Source organism: Oncorhynchus keta, chromosome 13, assembly GCF_023373465.1.
Source record: "Oncorhynchus keta strain PuntledgeMale-10-30-2019 chromosome 13, Oket_V2, whole genome shotgun sequence".
In the NCBI taxonomy this organism is placed as follows: Eukaryota; Metazoa; Chordata; class Actinopteri; order Salmoniformes; family Salmonidae; genus Oncorhynchus; species Oncorhynchus keta.
Window position 1 is genome coordinate 37,652,890 of NC_068433.1, and position 22,278 is coordinate 37,675,167.

Here is a 22,278-nt window from a genome sequence, read left to right on the forward strand (position 1 = left end):
TTCGGTAAATGGTAACCATCTCAAGGCCAATTATAGGTGCCAATTGATGGAATATGTTGGATTATTGATGGCCACGAGCTGAGTCTCAAACAATCACACCAGCTTGTTACCTGCAATGCAATTTAAAACGTCCAATGCAGTTAAAAACCGCCGATCTAATTCAAAACGGAGAGCATTGGCATATTGTATGTAGCCATACAGTTTGACATTCCAATCTAACGTGAATATGTTTGTGAAATACCAAATGGTGTAGGCCTAATAGTTAGTGTTGCAATGACATTACTGATGTACGGGTGTATGGATGGAGCAGGGCAGCATCGTGTGGTCATTGGTTAAGATTATAAAAGTGCAGTTTGATCCAAATAATTTCCGTCTTTATACACTAGATGGCACCAGATACACGTTATATTGAATGCCCCTGTACTCTGAGGCTGGAATAAGCAACCAACCACAAAATGCTGACTAATAACAACACAACACACCAATGAATGAGTCAATTACTTGAGTTTTGCAGTCTTAGTGGTTGTCTTATTTTATTTACAGGAAAATACATTTTCGGAATTGATGTAAATGAACACTCAGTGCACATCCTCACATGCAGAATGAACAACAGTACCAGAACAGGTGGGCTTAATTAAAACATTTGGTCTGTTTTCTCACCATAAAAATGTCAAAAGGAGACTAGAAAAGAGGGGAGACAACGCCTCTTATTGTCTGTCAGTCCCATGTCTTTCTTGACTGAACAGCGTCACTAGGCCTATAGCACAATACAGACCCCATTCACATAACATAAATTAGTTTAAGAAAATAATGACACAACACGTGCATTAGTTACAAGAGGTTCCATTAAATTAACAACCATTTTGCAAATCAAACTTAAATTGTCACCGTTGCCAAAATTGAATGAATTGCCTACGACAAAGTAAAATGCTATGATACACGTCAAATACATTACATTCGGATGTTCCACTTGTTAAAAAATTGACAAAAGAATTGTATCCATGAATTGTTAGTAAGTAAAAGTGTTGTGGGAACATACTAGAGTGGGCATAACTTAACAGTTGCAATTTTATAGAATATCAAAAGTATATTTGATTTTGTTTGAGTTTGATCCATAGTATTGGTTAGATAGCTAACTCACAGTCACGTATACATGTTTTCATGTATAGTTTCAAGCATCACCTCTTGATTCTACTCATTTCATACTATTCTCAGTCACTTTAAGACACTGTTTCATCCAGTAGTATACTATAGATACTTCCTATCAACAGGGCTGAGCAACACAGATTTTTCTTTTTTTTTTAACAGTACAGTCAAATCAGGTTTCACTATGTCAGGTGTCCATTTCAAGACACAAAGTATTTAGTTAGAATCCCAAGGAATTAGGAGAAGCCTGAATATGTAGGTTATTATTTATAACAGTAGTTATACCCAAGTATATTACAAAAGTTCAATACTTTACTTCCATGAACAACTAACTATACATGGTGCAATTTATTTTATTTATCCTCCCACAATGCTCTCTGTTTAGCAATGATTGAAAGAGACAGTTCAAATATAATGTGATTGAGGCATCACTCACACATTCCATGCAAAGGCAAATATAAGTACCATATTAACATTACAATATATAGTTTACATATTTATAACTTACATACATTATTTTCCATGTCACTTCTCTTTAAGACAGTTTAGTCTGAGATAGTGGTAAAAATTTAGTAGTTGCACTTGTATGTGTACAACAAGTGTAAATACTCTGCCATTGCAGTTACTGATTTCATTCTGTGACACTGATGTTGTTAGTCAGGGTATAAGCCAAACAAATAACCAAGCACTACTATGTGTCACCCAATCAGTATACTCAGTGTTTGTAGGTATTACTGATTGAAAATACAGTATAGGGCAGGAATCATTAACTAGATTCAGTCACTGATTTTTTTCTTGAACGGCTAGTCAGGGAGGCCGAAAATAATTACAAATAATTTGAAGTCTGCAAATTGACGGCAAGAAGCCCAAACATATATAATATTTGACTTTAACGTAATAATTTCAAACCTTGCTTACATCTGTATTCGATCACATATATTCTATTATGCTTGGGAATACTTTGACATTTCCAAAATGTAAATCACTAGGAGCTGATTTGCTGGTGTTTTTAGTCTTTCATGTATAAAATAAAAATAAAAATACACTTTTTTGTTTTGCTCTTGGGGGGGCCAAATAAAATCACCTGCAGGCCAAATTCGGTCCACGGACCGCCAATTGGAGAACCCTGGCATAGGTGATGCACTAACACAGCCAGGCTATAAGGCTACAGTACTAGAAGGACTGGTCTTGGATTTGACATATAGTAACCTCTGCAGAGCTGACAGCTTTGTTCAGCAGAAGATTTACTGTACATACACAGGTTTGAACAGAGGCAGCATTATCAAACTCTAAAATGCATACATTAAAAATACATTTTATGACATTATCAAAAAAAGAAACAAAGTTCACAGTATATAGTCTGAGATAAGTCGCTGATAACAAATATGAATTGCTGAACTAGATTGATTTTAGTGTGGGTGGATATAACAAGGTAACAGTTAATTGTACTCAGCAACCAAGTAAACCGTACTGAACCACAACGGAAAACAACAGCGGTTATCGTAGAACACAATGTAAACCTCTTGCTGAAGATGTGACATTATTTCTTATAGGGGTGAAGATTGTAGACCGAGACAACACAAAACATCCTGTTCCACAGATATTACCCTAGTGACAGTGAGGAGGGCTTTGCTAGGTGATGTGTGTGTGTGTGTGTGTGTGTGTGTGTGTGCATTAGCGTTCTTGTGCGTGCGTTTGTGTGAGCGAGCCCAGTCCAATTCCTGCTGTGCTCTACTGGAGACAAGACAGGATGCCTTGAAATCCATTGTATTTGTTCAGTTAACCAGAAGCATATTGCAACAGACCAACAGCTGTCACTTATGCACTAATGTCCAATAATAGCTCCTAAGATAACCATCTCTTAGCCACTAACAAAGGCAAATCAGGCCTGCGGTCAAAGTAGTGCACTATATAGGTCTAGGGAAGGGTGTTATTTAAAATGCAGAGCCAGATAACTTGAAAGCTACTGAGGTATTTTGAATATATTACTATACTGCAGTTCTGGGGAGAAAACCTGTGAAAAACACATCCAGTAATGTAATAAGGAAGATGTCCTTATGACATAACCCAGCGCCAAGGGGACACTCATTTATGTTACTTTAAATTTGACCAGCTGGGCTACCTTTAAAACTGTATGCTTATTAGCCTAACCTTAATGAATAACTTCATATGATTGTAAAAACTTGGATGATCATTGTTTGATATCATCCAATTACCTTTCTAGTATTTTGTTTATATAAAGATGTGCTCAACCAAAGTGAGTCAAGGTTAAATAAAAACATTTGTAGACATCATTGGACAGGTAAAGGCGCAACGCTCGATCGCCATAATTAAAACAACGTATTATTAGACCAGTTTAAAGACTGACGTAGGAGGCGATTAAATGCCGAAACGTCAATCTTTTAAACTTGTCTCATAAAACTACGCATTTTTTTTTTTTATGGAAAGCTTTGAGCCTTTTCCTGTACATAGTAGTTTTTTTATTAACACAAACAAATCTACACAATAAAATAAGGAAAAATACCGTCTCGCAAAAAAAACACAAGCCTACTACTTCACTTGATAACTACAACGGCAATAACAATTTACATTTCCTCAACTTGAGTAAAGTGCTAAAAATGAACAATATTTTTACTTCATTGTTCAACCAAATAAAATGTGAGTCTCGGCTTGTCAGAGATTTTAAGTCTCAACTATTCCAGCGATGAAAACATCTATAAAACAACATTGTTGAGGAATTCTTCAAATTCAACCCCAACACTGGACACGTATGGGAATATGCGGTCGGTGTGCGTTGAAACAAAGAAAAATAATACTTTGACTTTCCTGAACATCCATCTCGCTCTTTCTTTCATTCCTTTTCTTTCAGTCCTTTGCTGCGTCGGCTGTTTTGAGGACTGAGTCCTCTCCCAGGATCTTACAGAGTTCGTTGAGTCTGTGTTGCATCTTGGGTATTCCTGCAAGTGAGGATTCGAGGCGCTGTTTCTCCTCGGTCAGGGAGAGACGAGTAGCGGTGTCCAGCTGCTCGAACCTCCATCCTCCCTCACCATCAAACTGTAACAGGTGGGTGTGGTACTTCCTGTAGGTATGAAAAGTGGAGCAAGAATATGGGTTAAGGATGGGATTATTTCATGGTTGCGCTATGTTTCTCGTTTTAATTCATTCATTATCCAGTCCAAGCACAACATTATTTCCAAATAGTATACAATTGTCGTTGGCCTTATGGTTGTGTTATGAAACATTATTGCAGTGTTAATGATGCTGCATGTCTTCTGTTCTATTGTGGTTGCAGTTATGTTGTGATTATTTTGTGCTGTGCCCAGCCTTGTAGTGTCATGTCATGTTGTGTAAAATGTAATAGGGTTATTAAGTGACTGCTAAGGTTAAACAAGCAACTAAATAGCAGCAGCAATCTCCTGAGAGGAACAGACTTGCACAATATTGTGGTAGTACTGTTTGTGTTTGCGCTGCAATCAAGTTTAATGCCTGAGGCTAACTCAGAGAAAATACAGAACAGAGCACTGCTGACGTGACAACTAGTGGTGCATTTGCTTGTAGCGTATTAGTTGTTTTGCGTTGTTTTTAAAAATATTTCCTTTTTTTATTTTTTCAGCAGGTTTCTATACAGTTTTCCTTTAAAACTGTTCTACAGTGCTCAGTACAGAATAAAATATTACACGTTGAAGAAACTATCTGACTAGTCTTGCTTGCCATACTCATGGTGCTCTGCCTAAGTATCGGGGAGACACAGCGGCTGTCGGAAGAGACACTATGACTGCATTTACACAGGCAGACCAATTCTGATATTTTTTCACAAATTGGTCTTTTGAACAATCGGATCAGCTCTGAAAAATATTTGACGTGAAAAGATCTGATGTGATTGGTCAAAATACCAATTAGTGGAGAAAATATCAGAATTGGGCTGGACAGACTGGTCCAGATATGATATACAGTATCTCTCTTACCAGAGGGAAGGCCTGTGGGTGATTGACAGTAATGATATCCCAGCATCCTTTGCAGCCTGGAATATTTTTCCCTCCACATCAATGCTGACAGCACTGGTGCACTCATCCAACAGGGCATACTTTGGCCTGACACACAAGAAAATGGAATTTAGTCATTTATAACTCTCTAATGAACAATGAATTAAATCAACTAGCCACCAATCAATCAGCTATCAAACAAGAGAAGAATATGGGCTATTCCATCAACAGCACCTCTAAATATCTACTATTATGTTTTTCCAACAGGGTATAAGAAGGCCTAAGATGGCAGGCCAAGTCTCACCTGTTGTAGAACATGCGAGCCATGCCCATCCTCTGTTTCTCTCCCCCAGACAACACATCCTTCCAGTCCATCTCTGCATCCCAACCTACACACAGACAAACAGACACACATCACAGCCAGCTTAATATTGGAAGTACTGGCACTGACTACAGTTTATTCTCCATTGGAATAAGTAGGTTAAACACTACACAAAGAACAACGCAAAGGGTTTAAATTGTGTGTAACCGTGGTACCAACTGTGGTGAAAGTTCAAAGTTCAAGAATATTCAGTAGGAGAAATACACAAACACGCTCACAATCAAATCAAATTGTATTTGTCACATGCGCTGAATATAACAGGTGTAGGTAGACCTTACAGTGAAATGCTTACTTACACGCCCTAACCAACAATGCAGTTTTATTTATTACAAAAACACCAACAACAAAAAAACAAAACAAAAAAAACACCAACAACAAAAAAAAAGAATAAGAAATAAAAGTAACTAATAATTAAAGATAGCGCTGATTGTTGGAGAATAACAGAACCACTGGTCTCCAATTAAACTACACTCTACATGTCCTTAATAAAACCAATGATATAGAGAGGGATAGACTGGTGCCACTAGAAAAATACAGAAATAACTTATTGAGTGGTCAAATGCACTACAGACAGCGCTAGTATGATAAGAGATACAAAAAACGTTTTGAGGAAGGATGTGTTAGCTGAACTAAGACGGCCCCATTCAGTACATGTCTGTTGTTGTTAGGGAATCCCCATGGAAACCATATCATTCATCTCAAGGGTAAATGGCTTCAAAATAGGTTACTGGGAGTTTTGTCAGGCTTCAGCTACCTCTTTTCAAAGTGAACCTGTTACTACGCCTTCGGATCCACGCAGCCTTTTTTGTTCCAGGCTGACTCAGATCGGATTTCCTTCACTGCCCCTCCCCGGGTTCTTACCGCCCTCGCGGGTCACTATCTGGTTGAGGTTAACGATGTCCAGTATGACCTCTAGGTCCTTGTCTCTGTAGCCTCGGTCATGCATGTCCTTTAGAGAGTCTGGGTAGATCACCTGGTCTCTCAGGGTTCCAATGGACATGTACGGCCTGAGGAGAGAGAGAGGGAGGGGGGAGATAGTCAGACACAACATTTAGGTAAAAACGTTTGAGTGTGTGTGTGTGTGTGTCATGTTTCACCATTCCAGTAAAGCCGTTGAAACACCTGGAAGATCTGGTAAATGTTTTACGACTCTAAGGTCTGGTTTCTCTCTCTCACTCTCCATGGAGAGTCTAGAGGGTAAGGTTAGCTATTGCTTATTTTGAATACATTTAACTGTGTGTTGTGTGTGTGTGTGTGTGTGTGTGTGTGTGTGTGTGTGTGTGTGTGTGTGTGTGTGTGTGTGTGTGTGTGTCTGTCTGTGTTTTTATTTTACCATCCTTGTGGGTACCAGAAGTCCTCACAAGGATAGTAAAACAAGGAAAATTCTGACAAGTGGGGACATTTGCCGGTCCACACAAGGAAAAATGCTATTTTAGGCTTAGGGGTTAGGTTTAGGGTTACAATTAGGGTTAGAATTAAGGTTGGGGATAGGGTTAGGGGTTAACGGTTAGGAGTTAGGGTTTAGTATAGTTTTAGGGTTTGGGGTTAAGGTTAGGGTTAGGGTAAGTTTAGGGTTATGGTGAGGTTAAGGTTAGGGTTTGATTTAGGTTTAGGGGTAAGGGAAGATAGGAATTTGGATGGGATTAAATTATTTGGCCGCCACAAGGATAGCAATACAAATCTGTGAGTGTGTGTGTGTCACGTTTCAGGATTATTGAAAAGCCTTCAAACACCTGGGAGATGTGGTAAATATTTCACTACTCTAAGGTCTGGTTTCTCTCTCTCTCTCTCTCTCTCTCTCTCTTACTCTCCATGGAGATTCAGTTACTGAGTCTAGAGGGTAAGGATCCCTACTGCTGATTTTTAATACCTTTCACTGTGTGTATAGAGTGTGTGTGCATTCATACAGAATATTCTGCCTGTGTGTGTGCCTCTATGCAAGCTTACATGTACAAATGTAGGATCTTAATTTGAGCCAGTTTGCTACAGCAGGAAAATAATCCTGCAGCAACAGGAAATGTGATTTATTATGTGGATTATAATTAATGGACATTTTTTGTAGGAGTTGAATTCCCTACAAGTTTGCATTTCCTGCCGTGCAGGAAAATTCTCAGCAACAAAAGAGTGATCAAATGAAGATCCTACATCTATACATGGGTACATGTGTGTCAGAGTCAGTACATGTGTGGGCATAAGGATGTGTGTGACAGTGACAACCACTGACCTTTGTGGTATGTAGAACATGTGTTGTGGGGAGGGTTTGTGCAGCAGCCCCCCATAGACAGGCCACAGCCCACTGAGGATCCTGAACAGAGAACTCTTCCCACAGCCGTTAGGACCTGTGATCAACAGGTGCATACCTTCCTCCACCTGCAAGAAACAGCATTCACACACACACACACACACACACGCACACGCACACGCACACGCGCACACACACACACACACACACACACGCACACGCACACGCACACGCACACACACGTTATAGCCTTGGAGTACTGAATAGTCTCATCACAGCTAATGTGTCGAACAACCCGTGACAAGAGTTTGGAAGAGCCAGACTAGTCTGAATCACTTGATTCTATGTAGTCCCTACATATTTTTTTGACATGGTTTACGTTGAGTATTAGGAAGCCATACTGTCCTTATTTTATACCGTGCAATTTAGTGTGTGTGTGTGTGTGTGTGTGTGTGTGTACGTGTGTGTGTGTGTGTGTGTGTGTGTGTGTGTGTGTGTGTACGTGTTTGATTATTACATGTGTGCTTTCTGTGCTTCCTAGCCAGGGTTCACTTCAAAAAGAAATTCAAATTTTAAAGTGAGCTAACTTCCCGGTAACACAACAAAGAACAAAAGCATGTACAACCCTACCCTGGGGGAAGATGGCTAGAGAGTTAGGCAAATATAGTGACACATCACTATATTTGTGTGTCACACATCAACATTTAGGAGGATGCTGAGCAGGATCTTCAGTAGGACACACTTTCACAACACTCTAGAAATGGAAAACAAAAATCTGTTTTCTTATTGGATAAGTTCAGATATGACTTAATTTGAAGTTTTTTACTTCATTTGAAAACGTTTCATCACCACTGAACATCGCCCAGGATTTTGCTGTGATATTTCTCACCTTGAAGTTGAGACTGGAGACCACTATGTCTCCATTGGGAGTGATGATAGGGACACTCTCACACACAATGCCATTGTCCACATCGATGACTCTTCCTGCAGAAGACCAGACCAGATCAGTCATTGTGTCGATCAATAATTCATATGATCATCAGTTCAGTCAACGAGAGTACATATGGCTGCCAGAAAAATGTGAGGCAGTATTTTAAAAGTGTGAGAAAGTGTAAAAAAAAAAGTGCAGCTGTAGATACTGAGGATGTAGCCAACTGACTAACTAGCTGTGTTAGTGACGAGTATGTCCAGATGCAAACATTCACCATTAGTATTAGCCTATCGGTTAGAGCGTTGGGCTACTAACCAAAATGGGCTGACATGGTAAAAAAAATCTGTCGATTTGTACATATCAGGTGTACGTGAAAATAAAACAAAACAAAACAAAACAAAACATGATTACAGCTGAGTAATTTGACCAAGTTGGTTGGAAAAAACGGCAATAAAGATACACTGCACAGGATTAGCTTATGCTGTGTCCCAAATTGCACCCTACTCCCTTTATAGTGCTCTACTTTTGACAAAGGCCCATAGGTCTCTGGTCAAAAGTCAGTGTTTCCTATGAGGATTCTTTTCAGCAGCGGTGGCAAAGTTAGCGTTGGGGGGGGGGACGTCTGTGACAAGGTCACTTCTGGTGACTTTTGAAAAGAACATTCTACTCCAAAATGAAAGAATACATGATTATGTTGACACCATCTGAAATATAATTTTCCCTTTAAAAACATTATAACCTGTAGCCTGAAATGAATAGGCTGAGGCTTGGGATGGCCTATCTGCATTTACAGTCCCCATTCAGTACTTTGTTGAAGAACCTTTGGCGAATACAGCCTCAAGTCTTCTTGGGTATGACGCTACAAGCTTGGCAAAACCTGTATTTGGGGAGTTTTTCCCATTCTTCTCTGCAGATCCTCAAGAGCTTTGGGATGGAGATGCAATATGGCAGTCGTACCAGCATATCTCATCAGCCACCTGGTGGAAGGGACTTTGTGGACCGAAGGTTCTTTCCCCTGTTGCGTCCATCATCCTCCAAACCCCACCAACATCAGCCGCCTCAGAGCGCAACTGGTCCTTGTTTGGGAACACACACACCAAAGCACGCAACAGGCTGACCAATACAAGGGTTGAAAAATTGGTGGCCATCCGGACAAATTGTAGGCTTTTTGCACCTGACAACGAGCCATCCTTAACAAGGTTGGAAAGTGACAGTGAAGATGAGGCCTCAGAGTCTGATTTTCAAGAGGTGGACATTGAGGAGGTCCAGGGAGAAGACAAGGAAGCCTGACAGGAAGACAACCAAAGTTTAAGTTTCTAAACTATCATTTTACAAATGTTTTTGGGAGATGTGATGGGTCATTGGGGATCATTCAATATTCCCTTACTTTGTTGTTCAGTGAAATCACCTCATGTGAAGAGTCAACTCATTTAATTAAAGTTCAATTCGTAACTAAATAGTTTTTAAAATTTATATTGGAAGGGATTGAATCATTTGCAATTACTTCTACTTATGATACGGTAAAGGGTTTATGTTTCTGTCTCCATATGATATGGAAAATATATCCAATGCAAAAAACATCTAGATTTAAATGCATTAATATTAACTTGCATATATTTCCATATATTCCAGTTAATTCCCATATATTCCCATTAATTCTCATGGAAAGTTTCCACCTCTGAATATTCCCCAAAATGTGCAACCCTAGTGACCATCGGGTTCTTGGTCACCTCCCTGACCAAGGCCCTTCTCCCCAGAATGCTCAGTTTGGCCAGGCGGCCAGCTCGAGGAAGAGTCTTGGTGGTTCCAAACTTCTTCCGTTTAAGAATGATGAAGGCCACTGTGTTCCTGGGGATCTTCAACGCTGCTGAAATGTTTTGGTACCTTTACCCAGACACAATCCTGTCTCGGAGCTCTAAGAACAATTCCTTCAACCTCATGGCTTGGTTTTTGCTCTGACATGTACTGTCAACTGCGGGATCTTATATAGACAGGTGAGTGCCTTTCCTAATCATATCCAATCAACTGAATTTACCACAGGTGGACTCCAATCAAGTTGTAGGAACATCTCAAGGATGATCAATGTGAACAGGATAAACCTGAGCTCAATTTCAAGTCTCTTAGAAAAAGGTCTGAATACTTATGTAAATAAGGTATTTCTGTTTTTATTTTTTATACATTTGCAAACATTTCTTAAACCTTGTTGTAGCTTTGTCATTACGGGGTATTGATGAGGAAAACATTTCTTTAATACATTTTAGAATGAGGCTGTAACGTAACAAAATTGGGAAAAAGTTAATGGGTCTGAATACTTTCCGTACCTAATTAAAAATTTAAAAAAGACTGAATGCATAAAGTGATACAAATATATGTTGTAACTTGTAAATCCAGGCGACTGAACATTTTAGAGGCCCTCCTCCTGGCCGCAGAGAAAAAATGTAGCTGTTGTCAAATTCTACACATTCTGTCATGGGGCGGAGAGAAAACATTTAAGTTTTAAAGCGAATTTCCTGCAATTTTATACATTTTGCCATGTGGCTGAGAGAAAATGTGCCGATTAGAGAAAATGTCCTGCAATTCTACACACTTATGCATTGTTCTTATGCCATCTGAATGACTCAAACATTCTAGCAGAATAATGCCATGCAATTTTGGGAATTTTAGATTCTGCCTGACTGTCTAGCTTTAATTTGGTGATTGTCAGTTCTCAAAGATGACCATATTTAATGTTTAATATATAGATCCGTTATCTTTTATACATACTTTCTCTGTTTTAGTCATTTAACTTTACCCTCAAAACGTTTTACCATGGCGATTTCTTTTTTATATACGCTGAATATAAAAAAATATCGGCACGGCATGAAGCTGGTTGAGAGAATGCCAAGAGTGTGCAAAGATGTCATCAAGGCAAAGGGTGGCTACTTAAAATAATCTCAAATATAAAATACATTTTGATTTGTTTAACACTTTTTTGGTTTCTACATGATTCCATATGTGTTATTTCATAGTTTTGATGTCTTCACTATTATTCTACAATGTAGAAAATAGTACAAATAAATAAAAACCCTTGAATGAATAGGTGTGCCCAAACTTCTGACTGGTACTGTATACATACAGTTGAAGTCGGAAGTATACATACACTTAGGTTGGAGTTATTAAAACTCGTTTTTTCAACCACTCCACAAATTTCTTGTTATCAAACTATAGTTCTGGTTCATCCTTGGGAGCAATTTCCAAATGCCTGAAGGTACCATGTTCATCTGTACAAGCAATAGTACGCAAGTATAAACACCATGGGACCACGCAGCCGTCATACCGCTCAGGAAGGAGACACGTTCTGCCTCCTAGAGATGAACAAACTTTGGTGCGAAAAGTGCAAATCAATCCCAGAACAACAGCAAAGGACCTTGTGAAGATACCGGAGGAAACAGGTACAAAGTATCTATATCCACAGTAAAATGAGCCCTTATCAACATAACCTGAAAGGCCGCTCAGCAAGGAAGAAGCCACTGCTCCAAAACCACAATAAAAAAGCCAGACTACGGTTTGCAACTGCAAAGTACAAAGATCGTACTTTTTGGAGAAATGTCCTCTGGTCTGATGAAACAAAAATAGAACAGTTTGGTCATAATGACCATCGTTATGTTTGGAGGGAAAAGGGGGAGGCTTGCAAATGACCCCAAGCATACTTCCAAAGTTGTGGTGCAAAATGGCTTAAGGACAACAAAATCAAGGTATTGGAGTGGCCATCACAAAGTCCTGACCTCAATCCAATAGAAATTTTGTGGGCAGAACTGAAAAAGCGTGTACGGGCAAGGATTGCCTCCAAACCTGACTCAGATACACCAGCTCTGTCAGGAGGAATGGGACAGAATTCACCCAACTTATTGTGGGAAGCTTGTGGAAGGCTACCCGAAACATTTGACCCAAGTTAAACAATTTATAGGCAATGCTACCAAATGCTAATTTAGTGTATGTAAACTTCTGACCCACTGGGAATGTGATGAAAGAAATAAAAGCTGAATGAAATAATTCTCTCTACTATTATTCTGACATTTCACATTCTTACAATAAAGTGGGGATCCTAACTGACCTAAGACAGGGAATTCTGACTAGGATTAAAGGTCAGGAATTGTGAAAAACTGAGTTTAAATGTATTTGGCTAAGGTGTATGTAAACTTCTGACTTCAACTATATATATATGTGGCAACGATTTAGAAGCGGTGGCCTGCCACTGGTAAATTAATATGGAGAAACACTGAAAGTAGTGCACTATATAGGGAATAGGGTGCCATTTGGGGCGGACTCTATGTCTCTCTGTAACCTTTAAAAAAATATGTTGATTTAACGTATACTGTAATTGTAAGGCAACAAGATGCAATAGCATTGTGAGTTTGCTCAACAAAATAGCATTAAAGTTGATTCAACGTACAATTGTAAGGCAACAAGCTGCAGTTGGATAGTGAGTTTGCTCAACATTTGTGCATATAGAGTGAGCTCCAAAAGTATAGGGACAGTAACTTTTTCATTGTTGTTTTGGCTCTGTATTCCAGCACTTTGGATATGAAATGATACAATGACTATGAGGTTAAAGTAACTGTCAGCCTTCATTTAAGGGTATTTTCATCCATATCGGGTGAACCGTTTTAGAAATTACAGCACTTTTGTACATTGCCGCCCCCCACATTTTAGGGAACCAAATGTATTGGGACAAAATCAACTAAATGTGTATTAGAGTATTTGATCCAGTATTACTACCACGCAACGACGACATCAATCTTGTGACTGCATTTGCTGTTTATTTTGGTTGTTTCAGTTTATTTTGTGCCCAATAGAAATGAATGGTGAATATTGTGTCATTTTGGAGTCACTTTTATTGTAAATAAGAATAGATTGTGTTTCTGAACACTTCTTCATTCATGTGGATGCTATCGTGATTACGGAATATCCTGAATGAATCACGAATAATGACGTTACAGATGCACAATTATCATTGAGGCAGGTAAACCCTACGGCTGCTGGCTCTCTCCCTGCATGCAGCTCGGGGATTCAAACCGGCAACCTTTCGGTTACCAGGCTACCGGCCCGCCTCTCTAACCCAGATGCTACCACCAACCCCTGTAGTAAAGTGGTATACTATGGTATAGTTGTGTACTGAATAGGGAATAGCATGACATTTAAGTGTCTCAGAATGTGTATGTGTATGTGTATCCTGGACAAATGTGTACTAAATGATTAACATCTCAGACAGTCTACCTTTGATTTCCAAAGGCCCATCGATGTGCATCTCTGGCCTGGCCACGTTCTTCTTCTCTCCTGTTCCCGTGGTAGATGTGGACGAGCGCTTGTACACGCCCCTCTGCACCTCGCCAAACACCAGGAACATGTTGTAGACGCGCGTTGTGTAGCCTGCCAGCTCTGTGACCTATTACAGACAACCAGAAAGGTCAGAGGTCATTCGTTGAGGTAAATAACACTGGAGTCAGACTGAACAGAAAGGGGTCAGTTAGGTCATCTTACCCAACAGAGTTCCCTACCACTGCCCAAAAGAAGATGCTTGCAAAGAAGAGCAGTGTGTGTGTCTTTGGGAAAACACTTACATTAATGCACGTGAACTACGGGAGCAGCCAGCAGCAGAGCTTCGTGTATAGCAGTGTATTGCAGTGTGCACTAAAAATCTGGTCAGGATAACAGTAGGTGAAGGGACATTATTTGATCAGATGATGCAAAAGCCCTCTGTATAATTTATGCAACTCATTTTCACTCATAGCTTAATATGACTCTAAACAATGGCTGTTTTTGTTTTTTAATAGCTGCATGTATCTGTGTTTAGGGAACACACAGTACTGATGATGGCCCGGGGCCTTCCTACAGATGTCCTAGCCTGTATAATGGGACGGCTGTACACTCTTAGAAAAAAGGGTTCTAGAAGGGTTCTGCAGCTGTCCCCATAGGAGAACCCTTTTCAGTTCCAGGTAAAACCCTTTTGGGTTCCATGTACAACTCTCTGTGGAAAGGGTTCTATTTTTTTTTTTTTAAATAGGCCTACAGTATATGATCATTACTGAGATTATCTAGCCATTATCTAGACACAAACAGATTGCCTAGACATTACAGAGGATGCACAGTCTACAGTGCTGCATGCCTACAAAAATCGACTTCAGTCATACATGCGTGATTCAAATGAGTTGCATGCAAAACCTCAAACATTTCAAGGAGATCTCTTCCAGGTTAGTTAGGGTGCTGTTGGATTGGTAATGAGGAGCTGAACCCAGACAGACAGGCTACATGGGTTGTGGCAGGCAGCCTCTGGGGCTGGCTGGCTGGCTGGCTGGCTGTGTTAACTCTCTCCTGGGAGAGAGGGCTACTAGGTGTAGTCTTCCCTGGTGGAGGATTATAATTATAAACCAGATGGAGGTTTATTCACAGCTAGGCAAAGCCAGCCAGCCAGCAGAGTGGCATTGGGGGAAAGCCTTAAAGTGACAGCACTTGAACAATATTCAATCTTATTCAAATCTGTACACCCCCAGGAAGAACATTACATAAAAAAATATATATATAAAATAAACATTTTCTGACAAGCGAGAATTTTTCACGTTTTCATAAACTCATAGAATGTTTGGGAATGATGTAGTAAGGCATTTGTGACATTTCTATAGCCATATAGAGTGGGAAAGCGGCCATGCGTTTGGACAATTAAGATGCTGGAGTAATTAAAACAGAATAAACACATATGTCCTGTCCAAGACCGGAGTCTACGCAGACCTGCGCGCCATAGCCAATCAGAGCTACAGTAGGCCTATATACAAACAAGCCATTTGCCACATGGGCCTGACGATCATTCACTTTGAACTGGACTGAGTGTTTACAGGCCGTAGCAACAGCGCATCTTTAGATAATTAGAAATCATTCGACAAAAGCCACTAAATACACCTGAATGGATTTCTGCAAATACCGTATGTAAATACCACTGGAGTATTACATTTGGGAACTTTAAAATCCTATTGATCAAACAACCATGAAATGGTAGCCCTCGTATGCCTATGCATATCAACAAGATCAACAACTAATGCTAGCCAGAGTGGGAGGAGCTAAAATCTAATGAGGGAACATTATATAAACAATCTCAAACTTTTTCAGTGGCCATCAAAATTGCACTGATTAACGATGGGGAATAGTAGCTTGCTCGTCCTCCTGCAGCTGGCCTGCCAATGCATGCTTGTCCCAACCCACATATTGATAACTGAATGGGAACTTGCCTGCCTGCCCGCCCATTTTATCAATGCCAAATACATTTGATTGACAACTAAGAGATGTGCTGACTGTGGATAACATTCATTCAAGTTCAGCATAGCTAGCTAGCGAGTCATCTATGCACTTAATTAGCGAATGGAATTTTCATGCCAGCCAGGTCGGCTATACTCCTGTTGTAAAGATAAACAATGTGCTTAATAATATAGTAGGCCCAGCCTATTGAAAGCTGATGGGATCCTCCTCTTTTTAATAGTGGCCATCACTTTGTTTTCTCACGCAATTGCATAGCCTATAGAACCACCTGGGGGTTTACTCAATAAATTACTAGTAGTTTATAAATAGAGTGTATGACTCTCTTTCTTTAGATTTATTGGTGTAGATGGTGTAGGCTATATTACATGGATTTCTCAGACTTTTTAAAATGCAGACGCTCCAAAGATCAGTGGCTTGTAGGTGTCACGCTGGTATAAAGGAGACAGGCGCAGGGATACACAATCGGGGTTTTTAATACACCCAAAACAAACACGTATACAAAAACACTGGGCTGTACCCAAACAAAAGAGCGAGGGTAAACCTTGTTTGACCGACACGGGACGATACCCGTAATACACAATATATATAGCACGCCGCATAACAGCTGCACCAATGCATAGGTACTCACACCACCAACAAACATGGGAACAATAACCGACAATATATAACATACTAATCAGGAGGAATGGAAACCAGGGGTGTGTAATCAGACAACACAGTCCGGGGTTGATGATAATAAATCCCGTTCAGTGAAGCCTTTGTGACGTAGATCTCCGGAACTGGTGAACAGAATGAGCATCAGTACGGGGGGGATCTGTGACAGTAGGCTTTGTGTGTGGAAGCCAGAAGATGCTAAATGTGTTTATGTGAATTAACGGTCAATTACCGTGAGACCGGCAGTTATTTGCTTGACGATCACCGGCGGACAAAATGTCATGACCGCCACAGTCTCAGGCTGTGTTCAGACAGTGTGCTGTGACAGCAGCAGTAGCGTAATGTGTACTACCTGTGTCTGTCTGAATGTGTGTGCCCCTGCAGCATAACATACCATACTATTACATAACCCATTGGGGTGTGTGGCCCTGTTCAGACACTGCGATAGGCTAGCTGCAGGGTGAGCTGCAGTGAGTGAATATTACCTCAGGAATGTATCTCCGGCAGGCACTGCCTGCCTCTTAGGGTGCCACAGCAACACACAGCAACAATCCCTGTATGCACATGCTTGTTGGGTGACATCCAAAAAAACGGCCTAATTATCACATTCTGTCCTTTTTCATACTCTTGTGTGTTCTCCACACTGTATGGGATATGACTGAAAGTAGCCTAACCTTCAGCAGGAAGTGTGATACTGTAGATCTAAGACAGAGACAGCGGTCTGATTTGCAAGGCAAAAGGATTACAAAAACCAGTCTGACACCAACAATACTCAATTCCTCTTATTGAAAGGTCAACCCTCCCCCACAGAGTGAACCAGTGCACATTTTTCTTGTGCATCAGCCCCTTTTCTCACATCCATGTAATACCGTAGATATAACTGTCATATTCACAAATATTGAAGTGAGCATATGACAACCAACACAGACAACGTTCAAATCAGCACTGTGATGGGGGACATAATATGTCCTTTTGGGCCAAAATCTGGTAACTCATAAATAAATGACTGCTAAAAATATATATGCATGAATAGACATCATCATTCTGGGATTAAAATAAGGGATTACGTCCCTATGATTCAATGAATGAGCACGGCCCTTCTGTGGTGCTGCTTCATGTTGGTCTGCAACCTTGACAGACAGTTTGAAAGTCCTCTTGTCATGAGTGGGTCTGGTGGCTCACTCTAACACTGTCCTATCTATCACTCTATAATGCCACTTGAATGTAAGAGGAGACGAGACAGGAGAGAGAGAGTGAGAGAGAAGAGAAGGAGGGAGAGAGAGAAGAGAGGACAGAGAAGACTGAGACGTCACCTCTTTGTAGGAGGACATGATTCTCTCGATGGCGTCAGCTCCAGAGGCCAGGAGATTGCGTGCGGTGGTGAAAGCCTCTGTCCTCTCGCTCACCAGCACCTGAGTCTGACCGTCGGCGGTTTCTGTGAGAGGGGAAATTAAGGCGAGACACTATGAGATGACATACTGGGCCCCTAGCCCCTTGGCTTTCTGATCAGTGAACTCCTATGGGGCATGGCCTAAGGAAGGGCCTAGGAACTAGGGAAAGGGGCTAAAGATTGAAATGGAACAGATCCATTCTGTGCTTAGACCAGTAAGACTGTAATGACAGCTCGTTTTTTTGTGGCCAAAAACCAAACAGTTGCCATATTATCAGTGTGCATGACACTGATTGGGGTGGAGAACACATGAGGTTGGTGGCTCCTTAATTGCGGGGCGGCAGGGTAGCCTAGTGGTTAGAGCTCCGTTCCAGCCATTACTATGAGCTGTCCTCCCCTCAGCAACCTCCACTAGTGGAGACAACAGTAGCATTCAGTTAGTTAGCAGCTAACAGGATAATAGGGACAATAGGATGAATATACTCTTATCAGCACAACACAACAAAGTTCTTGGTTCCTGTGGGTTAACACATGCTGATCAGCTACTACTGAAGTCGGAAGCTTACATAGCCAAATACATTTAAACTCAGTTTTTCACAATTCCTGACATTTAATTCCTAGTAAGAATTCCCTGTCTTAGGTCAGTTAGGATCACCACTTTATTTTTAAGAATGTGAAATGTCAGAATAATAGTAGAGAGAATTATTTATTTCAGCTTTTATTTCTTTCATCACATTCCCAGTGGGTCAGAAGTTTACATACACTCAATTAGTAGTTGGTAGCATTGCCTTTAAATTGTTTAACTTGGGTCAAACAGTTCGGGCAGCCTTCCACAAGCTTCCCACAATAAGTTGGGTGAATTTTGGCCCATTCCTCCTGACAGAGCTGGTGTAACTGAGTCAGGTTTGTAGGGAATCCTTGCTCATACATGCTTTTTCAGAATGTCCCACAAATATTCTATAGGATTGAGGTCAGGGCTTTGTGATGGCCACTCCAATACCTTGACTTTGTTGTCCTTAAGCCATTTTGCCACAACTTTTGGAAATATGCGTGGGGTCATTGTCCATTTGGACGACACATTTGCGACCAAGCTTTAACTTCCTGACTGATGTCTTGAGATGTTGCTCCAATATATCCACATAATTTCCCTTTCTCATGATGCCATCTATTTTGTGAAGTGCACCAGTCCCTCCTGCAGCAAAGCACCCCCAAAACATGATGCTGCCACCGCCATGCTTCACAGTTGGGATGGTGTATAACAATCCAAATATAACAAACCAAATATAACAACGGTCATTATGGCCAAACAGTTTTATTTACCTTTCATCAGACCAGAGGACATTTCTCCAAAAAGTATGATCATTGTCCCCATGTGCAGTTGAAAACCGTAGTCTGTTTTTTTATGGCGGTTTTAGAGCAGTGGCTTCTTCCTTGATAAGTGGCCTTTCAGGTTATGTCAATATATGACTTGTTTTACTGTGGATATAGATACTTTTGTACCTGTTTCCTCCAGCATCTTCACACTGTCCTTTGCTGTTGTTCTGGGATTGATTTGCACTTTCCGCACCAAAGTACTTTAATCTCTAGGAGACAGAACGCATCTCCTTCCTGAGCGGTATGACGGCTGCATGGCCCCATGGTGTTTATACTTGCGTACTATTGTTTTTACAGATGAACATGGTACCTTCAGGCGTTTGGAAATTGCTCCCAAGGATGAACCAGACTTGTAGAGGTCTACAATTGTTTTTCTGAGGTCATGGCTGATTTCTATTAATTTTCCCATGATGTCAAGCAAAGAGGCACTGAGTTTGAAGGTAGGCCTTGAAATACATCCACAGGTACACCTCCAATTGACTCAAATGATGTCAATTAGCCTATCAGAAGCTTCTAAAGCCATGACATAATTTTCTGGAATTTTCCAAGCTGTTTAAAGGCACAGTCAACATAGTGTGTGTAAACTTCTGACCCACTGGAATTGTGATACAGTGAATTATAAGTTAAATAATCTGTCTGTAAAGAATTGTTGGAAAAATGACTTGTGTCATGCACAAAGTAGATGTCCTAACCGACTTGCCAAAACTATAGTTCGTTAACAAGAAATTTGTGGAGTGGTTCAAAAACGAGTTTTAATGACTCCAACCTAAGTGTATGTAAACTTCTGACTTCAACTGTATGTGGCATACGCAAATTAAGAGGGACTGTTTTTTTGGGCTTTGTGAGATTAGCACAAAATTACCTAAATAGAATCAAATGTCAGTCGGGTATAGGCTACCTACAGAAACAGAGATAAACCATGCAGAAACAGAGATAAACCATTACAACTATTCCCATTACAACTAACTACTCGAAAACAAGAGGGTTTAGAAGAAAACAAGATGATGTCGTGATGACTATTACCGCTGTCAGCGAAGCCAGTAGCTGTGATGATGGGCACAGCCACCATGACCAGTCCACAGCTACTCCACACGTACTTCATGAGGAACTGCTCTATCATGATGTACCACAGACGCTTGGACAGGATCAAGTTCATCTGCTCCGCCAGGGCCCGGTAGCACTTCTGCAGCTGACGCATCTCCACCTGACACACACAGGACAGACAGACACAAACAGGCAGTTTGCATTGCAGTCACACAAGTATCTAGCATACACAGTATAGCACATTTACAACAAATGTACTACAATAGTTTTCACATTACATTCACATTGCATTTGAGTTATTTTGCTCTTGGAGACAGTCTTATCTAAAACAAGCCCATATAAGGAGGCTGTCAATCAAATGTTTGAAAATCAGTTTTGGGAATTGGATATGATGTCATGGGTGTGCATTGGATCCAACTCAAAGGGATCCAACCCATGAGTATTTATATTGTAATAAATACATAGTGACTATGCATGCAAAATCCTCCATGCATCCTTCCTACTATACCTTGTGGCCCCTGTAGAAGGCGATCTCCTCTGCATTGGCAATGATCCTGGAATGCACATAGCGCAAATGGCCTTTCCTGTGGGCCTCTTCAGCTACTAGTTTTCCGAATTTCGGCGAGCAGGCCCTCAGAACCTTGGCCGTGCAAAACACCACCAACCCAGCCAGCAGGGTCGGCCCGCTGGCGTTGGCCCCCCTGGACCGGGCCGTCTGGATGAGGGTGTAGGAGGTGAGTGTCACATCCAAGATGGGCTTAGTGAGGTTAGAGTAGAGATGCGCCACGGATTGGGAAAACATCATTACGTCCTCGGTAAGAGACTGGTCCGGGTTGGTCAGTCTCCCGTCCATGTTGCTAACTTTGTAGTAGGTCTGGTCTGTGAAATAGGTGGTGTAGGCATGGTCCACTAGCCGTGTGCGGAAGGCGAGAGCCAGCTTGCATTCCAGGTAGCGGATAACACTGTTCACGAATGTGGCCGGGATAGCAATAAGGAGCCATTTCATCAGCTGGATGATGAAGCTTCGTGGTTCTTTCTCAACGATTGTTTTCACAATCTTGCCATCCAAGCCTGCGACATAGATAGACAGAAACGTCCGGGATATCAACGCGACCGAATGCAGAGACAGCAATCCAAGCTCTTTGGAGACAAGCTTTGGAAATAGAATTTTAATGAGTTCAAGTATCTGCTTAAAAAATTCAGCGTTTACACCAGGTGACTTTTTATGACTCGGTGCATCTGTTTGTGATTTCACCGTCGAACCATTTTCCTCTCCTTTAGACCCCCTTCTATTCCTGCATTCTTTCCGTTTCACGAATTGTCTGCAGACGATGGGGTACAGGGTTTTCACCCCATAGGCAGCGGCCGCGAGAAAGATAGCTCGCTTCGCTGCAGTCGCCCGGTCCCATTTCACTCTGGACGCCGCATCAAGTATATTGGACATCTTTCCCCTACAAAGCGATCAAAGAGCTAGTCTTCTTTGATGTTATTCCGTTCTACATCCACCGGGAGTTAGTATCATGATGGAAAAACAATCTACCTCATACAATGGTGCGATGCTTCAGCTAGAAAACTCAACCGCTAGCTACGTTCCAGTATTTCCGTCATTTGGTTTGGCAGTGTTTTATTTGGGCAACACCCCGGAAAGACACGATCGGTTGTGAGTGACATATTAAAATGAGGTCCTACTGTACGTATTACTGTACATACTGTATCGTGACTATTTGCCCAGCATCTGTGTATAGTACACTTAATAAACTAATGTCATAATTGAAACAATAATAATGTTATTTTGTTATAGAGTGTTATGAGAGAGACGTTGGTAGTAACCATGTTATATCTGAG

The 22,278-nt window shown here is 40.9% G+C and overlaps 1 protein-coding gene across 1 annotated transcript; it reads right to left on the reverse strand.

Annotated features, from left to right (window-relative positions):
- Positions 1 to 514: 514 nt before the first annotated feature.
- LOC118392265 (ATP-binding cassette sub-family D member 2-like) lies at positions 515 to 22,154 on the reverse strand. Its single transcript, XM_035784058.2, has 10 exons — positions 20,942 to 22,154; positions 20,413 to 20,593; positions 17,939 to 18,060; positions 13,941 to 14,109; positions 8,643 to 8,737; positions 7,736 to 7,881; positions 6,373 to 6,518; positions 5,434 to 5,518; positions 5,112 to 5,237; positions 515 to 4,225 (listed from the first exon to the last, which is right to left on the reverse strand). Exons 1-10 carry the CDS (start codon positions 21,875 to 21,877, stop codon positions 4,012 to 4,014), a joined length of 2,220 nt encoding a protein of 739 aa, XP_035639951.1. The 5' UTR covers positions 21,878 to 22,154; the 3' UTR covers positions 515 to 4,011.
- Positions 22,155 to 22,278: the final 124 nt, after the last annotated feature.

Excerpts from the sequence above, each read along its gene's own strand:
- LOC118392265 (XM_035784058.2), bottom strand. The coding sequence starts at position 21,877 with ATGTCCAATATACTTGATGCGGCGTCCAGAGTGAAATGGGACCGGGCG. Across the intron at positions 18,061-20,412 it reads TACTGGCTTCGCTGACAGCG|AAACCGCCGACGGTCAGACT; the intron begins GTAATAGTCATC and ends CCCCTCTCACAG. Across the intron at positions 4,226-5,111 it reads ACCCACAGGCCTTCCCTCTG|GAAGTACCACACCCACCTGT; the intron begins GTAAGAGAGATA and ends TCATACCTACAG.